The 10,104-nt window shown below is 41.6% G+C and overlaps 1 protein-coding gene across 1 annotated transcript in view; it reads left to right on the top strand.

Annotated features, from left to right (window-relative positions):
* Positions 1-10,104, top strand: part of LOC311105366 (cell surface glycoprotein MUC18-like) — a 55,340-nt gene continuing 45,236 nt past the window's right edge. The window contains exon 1 of the mRNA XM_084147499.1: positions 1-137. Coding sequence (XP_084003625.1) covers positions 74-137 — 64 coding nt within the window. The 5' untranslated portion in view covers positions 1-73. The remainder of the gene's footprint in view (positions 138-10,104) is intronic.

Genomic DNA, 10,104 nt, shown 5'->3' with positions numbered 1-10,104 from the left:
CTGTCTTGCAGTTTGCCAGGATCGGCCAGCCGTCACACTCACTCTCAGGACGACACTGGACAGAAGCAACAACATGGCTTTACGAATGAACGCTTCCATGTTCGTGGGACTTTTCCTGCTTTCTCTGGCCTGGAAAGGTATGTGACCTAACGCAGATCTAACCTCTTGAAAACTCTTGTGACTGACTGTACTGTACTGTACATTGGAAACTTTGCGGGGTTGCTTGTCTACTGAAGGCTGGCTACTGGATGGAGCGCTACTCTGCTCCGCTCCGAATAAGGCTGCGTAGACACAGCAAACTGCAAACATGTGATGTTGCTACCTTGTTCGGAAGTTTTTCTGGTCAATTGTTTATGAAACTGAAAAGCAAATGGTAGCTTATTATCACAAATGATTCATATAGCTACCTGGGATGTAAAAAACATATCTGTTTTCTACTATCAGTTATAGTTAAATGATACTGTATGTAGACTAGCTACAATAACCATTTAATTCAAGTAATTGGAAGTCTTTGAGAATTACATCAGAACACGTGTGTATGTCTAATGTGTATGAAGTAGTTATTTATTTGTCATCATATAAATAGTAGTAGTAAGTGAATAGAATAAGTGGATTGAATTAGTCACCCCTATACAGCAATTTCTTGAAAGATCGTAATTAGATTGTGTCACTTAGCCTATGCATACGAACAAAAAGGTAAGCTCTTCTTTCATGTTGTATGCATGCCCTCACTATTAATGTATATGATTCATTATTTTGTTTTGACTAAATACTCAGAGACTGTAATTTTAGATATGTGTGACTCTTGTGGAATGCAATCTGTAACTGGCTATGAAAAAGATGAAAGCTGCCTCAAAGAGACCACTTTTCTAATCTGTTCTATAGCTTACTTCTTTTAGATCAAAACTATATTAGACTATTTATTCAGATAACTGCAGTTGTGAAAAGCATTCCACTGATGTGATTATACAGTATATTTAAGCAATAAGGCACGAGGGGGTGTAGTATATGGCCAATATACCACGGTTAAGGGCTGTTCTTAAGCACGACGCAACGCGGAGTGCCTGGATACAGCCCTTAGCCGTGGTATATTGGCCATATACCACAAACCGCCGAGGTGCGTTATTGCTATTATGAACTGGTTACCAACGTAATTAGAGCAGTAAAAATTAATGTTTTGTCATACCTATGTTTTTGTTAGATGCTTCACAGATATACTGGTTTTACAAATGTTTTTTGGTCATTTGGTTGAATATGTTGTTGAGAGGGGAAAATCAGCTGCCTAGCTGCTTACTGTCAGGTCATGTCTTCCTACCAGGGTTAATCTTGGTCAGTCATGTTACAGTAGTGAATAGCATATCTGTGTTATCACCAGACCACGAGACCTGAGTCAAATATGATCACTGTGTGATGGTTGCAGTATGCCTGCTCTTACCAAAACTACACATATATCAAACCAGAACGATTCCTAGGGGAAAACGTGAGGTGAAATGAAGGGAAAATGTTTGCTTATGGATGGAAACAAGACACATGAGAGGGTGTACGTTTGTGTAGAGTGTGTGTGCTAGCATGTGTGTGCGTATGTGTGTGTCTGTTCCTGTATGTGTGTCTCTTCACAGTCCCCGCTGTTCCATAAGGTGTATTTTTATCTGTTTTTTAAAAATCTGATTCTACTGCTTGCATCAGTTACGTGATGTGGAATAGTTCCATGTAGTCATGGCTATATGTAGTACTGTGTGCCTCCCATAGTCTATTCTTGACTTGGGGATTGTGAAGAGACCTCTGGTGGCATGTCTTGTGGGGTATGCATGGGTGTCCGAGCTGTGTGTTAGTAGTTTAAACAGACACCTCTGTGCATTCAGCATGTCAACACATCTTACAAAAACAAGTAGTAATGAAGTCAATCTCTCCTCCACTTTGAGCCATGAGAGATGTACATGCATATTATTAATGTTAGCTCTCCGTGTACATTTTAAGGCCCAGCCGTGCTGCCCTGTTCTGAGCCAATTGTCATTTTACGAGCTCCCTCTTTGTGGCACCTGACCATATGACTGAACAGTAGTCCAGGTGCGACAAAACTAGGGCCTGTTGAACCTGCTTTGTTGATAGGGTTGTTAAGAATGCAGAGCAGCGCTTTATTATGGACAGACTTCTCCCCATCTTAGCTACTGTTGTATCAACATGTTTTGACCATGACAGTTTATTACAATCCAGGGTTACTCCAAGCAGTTTAGTCACCTCAACTTGCTCAATTTCCACATTATTCATAACAATATTTAGTTGAGGTTTAGGGTTTAGGGAATGATTTGTCCCAAATACAATGCTTTAAAAATATATATATATATTTAGAACTAACTTGCCACCCATTCTGAAACTTACTGCAGCTCTTTGTTAAGTGTTGCAGTGATTTCACTCGCTGTAGTAGCTGATGTGTATAGTGTTGAGTCATCTGCATACATAGACACACTGGCTTTACTCAAAGCCAGTGGCATGTCATTAGTAAAGATTGAAAAAGTAAGGGGCCTAGACAGCTGCCCTGGGGACTTCCTGATTCTACCTGGATTATGTTGGAGAGGCTTCCATTAAAGAACACCCTCTGTGTTCTGTTAGACAGGTAACTCTTTATCCACAATATAGCAGGGGGTGTAAAGCCATAACCCATACACTACTGGTCAAAAGTTTTAGAACACCTACTCATTTAAGGTTAATTTTTTATTTATTTTGTACAATTTTCTACATTGTAGAATAATAGTGAAGCCATCAAAACTATGAAATAACACATATGGAGTCATGTAGTAACCAAAAAAGTGTTAAACAAATCAAAATATATTTTATATTTTAGATTCTTCAAATAGCCACCCTTTGCCTTGATGACAGCTTTGCACACTCTTTGCATTCTCTCAACCAGCTTCATGAGGTAGTCACCTGGAATGCATTTCAATTAACAAGTGTGCCTTCTTAAAAGTTAATTTGTGGAATTTCTTTCCTTCTTAATGGGTTTGAGCCAATCAGTTGTGTTGTGACAAGGTAGGGGGGGTATACAGAAGATAGCCCTATTTGGTAAAAGACCAAGTCCATATTATGGCAAGAACAGCTCAAATAAGCAAAGGGAAACTACAGTCCATCATTACTTTAAGACATGAAGGTCAATCAATACGGAACAGAGGACGAAGGTGCAGGTTCCTCCGGATCCGATCTCGAATCGGAAGTCCCCAGGGAAGAAGGTGCCGGATTCTCTGGATCAACCAAGTCATCCAGGAGCATCCCACCAACTCCATTCTCCAGGGAAGGGGAGGACTCCTTCTGGGAGGGATCCCTGCAGAGTACCGACCAGTTGGCTGTGGAGATCCGACACGGCGGCAACACTTCCACCAGGCCAGCTACTGGGGTGGAGGAGAAAGAAAAAGCAAGCGGGCGTGGATTCCCCAGTTGCTTGTGTAGGTTCGCTACCTGTTTGCTAAGAGTAGCCACTTCGCCCCTGTAGTCCTCTGCAAGCAAACAGTTGCTACATTGTAAGTCCTGGCGGTTCACATTGTCCCGGTATAAAGCAAAATAAACACAGCTCCTGCAGCATTGAAAACGTTTGTTAGCGTCCTCCACTTGAGGCTCCATGCTAGCTAGGCTAGCTAAGCCAGCCGGGCCTCCATGTCACTCCTCTTGACAGGGAACTCCCAACTTGTCCGAGAGAGAACCACAAGGTTATCAAAAACGTCAGGCCAAGGTAAGCCTACACCAAACACACAATTAATTTCAATTTTTGTAAAATTCACGATGTGATAAATGAATGGCGGTGTAGAGTATTATAACTCAGGCTAGTAAAACATGTTTTGTCAACAACACAATCAGTGGAAGGGTGCGGTGGCCTGTTGGTGCGTATAATATCCTTGTTTACAGATCGGTCATTTCAAAGCATTTTTTTCAATATGTTTGTCTGTTTTTGTTTGTTTGGACAGATGGTCATGGCTCCCCTCTTTCCCCTATAACCCTTCCTTTGTGTGTCTGACTTCCCTTTACTCTTACCGTGTCAGATATAGAGTTGAAATGTATTCAATTTTGAGTTTGCATCCCAATATTACACTTTCTATACATCACAGAAGACTGAAATATAACAAAACTGTGTGACCCTGCAGTAAAAGGTTGTCCATATGCTGTCTGTCTGGTCTATTCTTCGATGGGCATCATTCACATTTGACAGCCGCATGAAACATCAGATGCGTTCAGTCTGAAAAGTACGGGTCTAGTCTGGTCTTGCTGTGTTAGAATTCATATCAACCTCAATTGATTACTATGCCAGAGTGATCAAAAGTTATCACCCTTATCTCCTTGCTATTCTGGCCAAGCGTCATATTGGACACATATTTCAAAGCTATCTTTGTGCCAGAATGCCAGCATGCCAGCTTATTATTGGCCACAAGGCCCCAGCAAATACTTTGACATTTACCCTCAAAGGAGCAACATTACCTTAATAACTTATCTAAATACATGAATGAAGCTGCTTACAGTAATACCTAAATAAACCTTCTGTATTCTGGGAAATGTATCGAGGGCTCTTTTCTGTCTCAAATAAGCTTTTCACGAAAGTGAAACCATTCTCTCTCTGAGGCATCAAAGGAGTGATGGTAGCATCAGGGATTCCAATAACGACCCTTTGATAATGATAGAATGTACTTACAATTACAGCGTCAAAGGGCATGCTCATCACAAAGACATCTCCCATTAAAAGGCTGTCTTTTTCACAATGGCTGAGGGATGCTGGTGAGGGGCTGGGTGCCCCATTCCAGACAACTGCTGTTGCGAGGGGGTGCCTGTCAATGTACACAATAAAAGTCCTTGTGCCCAACCTCACAACTTTTACATAATGAAGTGTAGATCTGGGCAACGAATCAGCGGAGAGCTGTGCTTGAAACGGAAGTCCCTAAATTCAGGCCTCTGGCAGAGGGGTTACAGCGTGGAATGCCACTGTTTCACTTCCAAGCCCCACTTTAATTTTCACGGTGACAGAGTTCTTACATTGAAAAGCCTTGTTAATCTTAGCCTTCTGATAAGAGCAACCAGTTACAGCCAGTGGCATGCATTATCCATCCCCATCCTGTTTATGTAACAATTAAGTGTTTAGGTAGAATCGCCCTACAGTCAAATGTATCCACGAATTCAAAGTAGTAACCTGGGACGTGATCCTGCATAATTAATATATTTTTTCACACTGTGAATCATTGTGAATGAAGCCTCACCACAGACACATGCCTAATGTCTTTAATTACCCAGTACTATCAGATCTGGTGGTTGGGGAGCGTGTACTGTATGTAGCTAGGTGCAATAATGAACATTTAGTGATAGATCAGTGGACTCCATCATAAATTTTTCATAAAATCTCAATATTCCACGTATTTATCGTTAACTTTTTCATAAATCATTAATGCATGTGTATTGACAACATACGTCATCAATCAAATGTGTGACATAACAAATGTAACAGATCATATTACATAATATGCAACACCTTAGAAATGTGTCATATCATGTTTATGTTATACAGGTCTAACCCAATACAAATGCTTTATAGTTTTACATTTGAAATCAAGCCATAACCAATGCTTTGAGAACATTGTGGTAGGTTTATGTTTGATGAATAGCAGCTGGCTAGCCACCCTGTTCAGTAATTTAGCTGTGGTTGTTTTTTTATACCGTAATGTCCTGTGCTGTACACAGACTAGGCCACATTGTCCCTTATCTTCAGAGTCCAGAAATAAACTTTAGCTCAGCTCTCCAACCTGTGTTTACATATTCTCATCCAACAGAAAGTCCTTGTGACAAAGTCAAGAAACAGGCCACCTCCGCTTTTTGATATTGTTCGTTGTTACTGTGCAACATCCATCAGAAATGCTTGTGTTATGTAAATTCACACAATGGTCATTCTTCACACAATGGTCATTCATCGGTTTTAGACCTGTGTGACAATGTCCAGATCTCTGTGCGAAATCAACAGGAAACGTTATACATTTTACATTTTAGTAGACGCTCTTATCCAGAGCGACTTACAGTTAGCGCATACATTATTTTATTTTTAATTTTTTCATACTGGCCCCCCGTGGGAATCGAACCCACAACCCTGGCGTTGCAAATGCCATGCTCTACCAACTGAGCTACATCCCTGCCGGCCATTCCCTCCCCTACCCTGGACAACGCTGGGCCAATTGTGCGCCGCCCCATGGGTCTCCCGGTCGCGGCCAGCTAGCAATGCGATGCAGTGCCTTAGACCACTGCGCCACTCGGGAGATAATAAACTAAATTATTATAAACTCAAAGGATGAGCCTTTCTGATGTATGCCTGAAGTGAAAGTTAATATCAGACCCCAAGCGCTATACATTTAAATCATATTGGCAAATATAAGGTACTGTGAACATTTTTTTATAGCAATATCTAAAATAAATACACATTCCTCATAAACTGTATACATCTTGCACACTTACTAAAATGTATAATTTCTAAGAATTAGCAAGAAGGTACAGGAACAGAAACATGAATGTAGGATGCTTCATGTGATTTATTTTTCAGCATTTAGCGGTTTGCATCGTCTTGCATCCTACTTGAGTCTGAGTTGTGATGATGTTGCTTGGTTACTGGTATGGTGCTCTGAAGTCTGAAGACAGATAAACGCTAACTGGGAAACTACCTGATTGATCAGATAGTCACGATTTGTAAAAACATGTGGTCCTCAGCTCTAAACGGCTAGAGGCAGTTGTCAGGGTCTGGTTTTGAGGGAAGTTATGGGTCGTTAAGGAAACTTGGGGGCTTTTCCAAATTGCCCCTATGATTGGATTAGGTTAAAACAACAACCAGAGTCACTTAGGGATCTGCTAGCGTAATGTTAGTTTAATTGGACCCCAAAGGATCTCTCCTGCAACCGTATTTCTGCTATATCTGGCTAGCTAGAAAGGAGCACATGTTCTTTAATTGAGCAGCCTGTCAAAGCTATTGCACAAAGCCAGGCTTCATGAAGTACCATCTCTCAGTAGTCTGCAGCTGCACTGGTGTAAGCATTCAGGAAAGTTCCACAAGCCAAGCTTAGTAATTATATAAATAGAATTTTAAATAGAAACAATCTTCCAAACCATTAACTTTTATTGTTGCTCTCTCTTACTCTCTCCATTAACTTGTGGAGGACACCATCTGAATTGTGAAATAAGTTAGAGAGTATAGCAGCGGCTACCAGGGCATTCTGTTTGCTGTTATCAGGATGAAATGGCCTAATGGTTTTAGGCTGTAGTGAACGACTTTCAGTACTAGAGATGGAACGAGTAGAGACAACAATGGACAGAAGCCAGGAAGGGAAATATTCCTGTGTGAATCGGCCCCACAGACAGGCATTACCACAATCAATACACTGTATGCTGGATCAGAATTGGGAAATTAAAGGAGCAGTCCATTGAGTTGTTTGTTTGTGTGGAGGCTCCCTCCCAGGCCCCTCCATAGTTGACATCAGGACATTGTTGACACGTTGTTACCACTGGCTATCTCGCTTAAGCTAATTGGTTGTACACAACCACTACTCGATCAATTAAGCAATCAGGCTTGTTGAATTAAACCATACAAATGTTTTTTATGATAAAGGAAAACAATTCTTCAGCCTTTTTTGTATTATTTCCAGGTGTAAAGGATCTGGTTCAGATTTGGTTTTGATTTTGATTGGTTCAACGCTGCATTCAGTTATGCATTTACAGATTGGCTTGACGTGATATTGTTATTACAGTCTTTCATTGTCTGCAGATGTGCAATGAGGCAGCCCGTATGTAAGACACCTGCCACATGTTGCATTAATATCTGTTCTCCACTGGGGCTGTCGAACAGTCCATTGATCCATGAATGTTTAGTGTGTTTGAAATCACTTCAGATGTTACCAGAAATGCCACCACTATCTTGCCAACTCTACCCTTATACCTTAGCTCTTTTGATTCCCTTTGAACTGAGCTCAGTAGACAGATGCACACACAGCTGCATGCACCTGGCGCCCAAACTGTCTGAGAGAACCTAGACGGAGGTTCAGGTTACTGAAGTCTTCATTATCCAGTAGCCCGTCTGTCCGCATCCCCCTGGGGTCACTTCTCAAGCACTGCTGCTACCTGATTCCTCTAAAGTCCTCCAGCCTCTGGAATCCCCCTGTGTTGGCCACCCACTCTCACTCCTCCTTCTAGATCATGTTCTCTTGTTGTTTGGTTCGATACAGACCAAGGGTTCTGTCATTGGAGCTGAATAAGTCTCAGACTGGTGTCACTGACATAATGCTTGACTGCATTGGATGTAACTACATGCCTTGAAATACCTGTCATTTATCTAGCCCAGAGGAGACTGTTGGGAGGAGCTATATGAGGACGGGCTCATTGTAATGGCTGGATTGGAATTGGAGTCAAACATGTGGTTTCCATATGTTTGGTGTGTTTGATACCGTTCCATTCATTCCATTCCAGCCATTACAATGAGCCCATCCTTCTATAGCTCCTCCCACCAGCCTCCTCTGATCTAGCGTAACAATTTAGTGGAAAATGCGAAATATATTACTGCGAGAATTGCTGCGCTGCCCACACACGTTACAGGCTTGGGCCTTCTGTCTATTGATGCCTGTTGATGATGTGATCTTGCCGTCGCAACCACTGTCATGTAAAGCCCCCGTCATCAAACTCTCAGAGATTACAGAGACATTTGATCACTGTACGTTGTGTCGTCTTGGACGTTTTAACTGCAGGAATAACATTCACTTTCCCTCCACAAAAGAACAAAACACTCAGTGACTTACTGCTGTGTCATCAGCACTTTTAATGAGGCCTCCTACTCTCTCTCTCTTCTCCTGAGCTGCTGAGAAGAAACCAAGTTCCTAGGAAATGTTGTTCCTTTTGGTGTCTGAAGTATCTAGGTGTTTCTGTTTTGAGAGCAGACATTTTTTTTTATTGCAGTAGAGTAATTTTACTCCCCTGAATAGCTTTAGTGCTTGCTAAGCCAGTCTTGGGTCTGGGTTAAAGCAACAAACCAAACCAAGTCAAAGCCACTACTGGTCAGCCATAAACTGATGCTTTGTCCACTGAGGAAAAGTAATTTTGGTTTTTCTTTGAAAAATAGAGAGCTCTCTTCCTGGCCAAAAACATCAGCGGTCACTTAAATTGTTGCTCTGCTCTTGCACAAGACGTAATATTGGTGAACTGAAGTTGGTCATTCTTAAACATGATTTTGATCAAGGTCTGGAATACAAATCTGAGAACTTAATTTCGGTTCAATTTATTTCCTATCAGTTAAACTTCGCTCTACAGTTGTGGCAGTAACTTACAAAGTTGGTTTTGGATTGTTGGTGTTGTCCTCTAGTAAACCTTGATTATTTGACTACGCCCACTGTTTTTCTCACTTTTATGGGCCTTGTGAAAAAATAGTGCCCATAGCAAAATAGTGACCAAATAGTGCCCATAGCTTATTTTATTTCAGTCTGAGAGTGACAAGGGAGAGACAGAGCTTTGAGTTGAAACTCAATGGTAATCACTTTATAAACAACCCAGTGCGGCCAGCCAGCAGTGGTAATCATCTACCCCACACGAGGAAGCTGCCAGCTAGGCTATCCAATCAAACATCAGGAGGTACAACAGTTTATAGGGCCAAGGCCTGATTTCCACCCTGGAGGTAGAAGATAGCTCTTCCAGAAACGACTCCTAGACTGGTGCCTTATTTTACTGACTGTCGAAGGATTTACACACACTACACTTCACAAAACGAAAGCACTGCAATAACAGTAGGTCTCAATTTCATTGCTCTTTTAGGTTGAAGGTTTTTATTGTCTCCACCTTACGTATATTGAGATGTTTGGAATCTAAATAAAGTCTGATGTTGAATATGCCTCCTGTTCATAGAGAGCCCTGGGTCATGTTCCTGTGGGCACACCATAGCAAAAGACTTTGCAGCGGAAGACAAAAACTACTTTTTCTTTCACATAGTTTTGAGCGTTTTCTTCTGTTTAGTGCCTACTGAACTTAGCGCTCCCAGAGGAAGTGCACCCTGGCTCTCTGGCTCCATGCCCGACTCCTGCTACTACTAACTGTCATCGACCCCCTACCGTTTACCTTGCC

This window comes from Coregonus lavaretus (assembly GCF_964263955.1).
Source record: "Coregonus lavaretus genome assembly, chromosome: 30".
Classification (NCBI taxonomy): domain Eukaryota; kingdom Metazoa; phylum Chordata; class Actinopteri; order Salmoniformes; family Salmonidae; genus Coregonus; species Coregonus lavaretus.
This window is presented reverse-complemented; position numbering and strand designations above follow the sequence as displayed.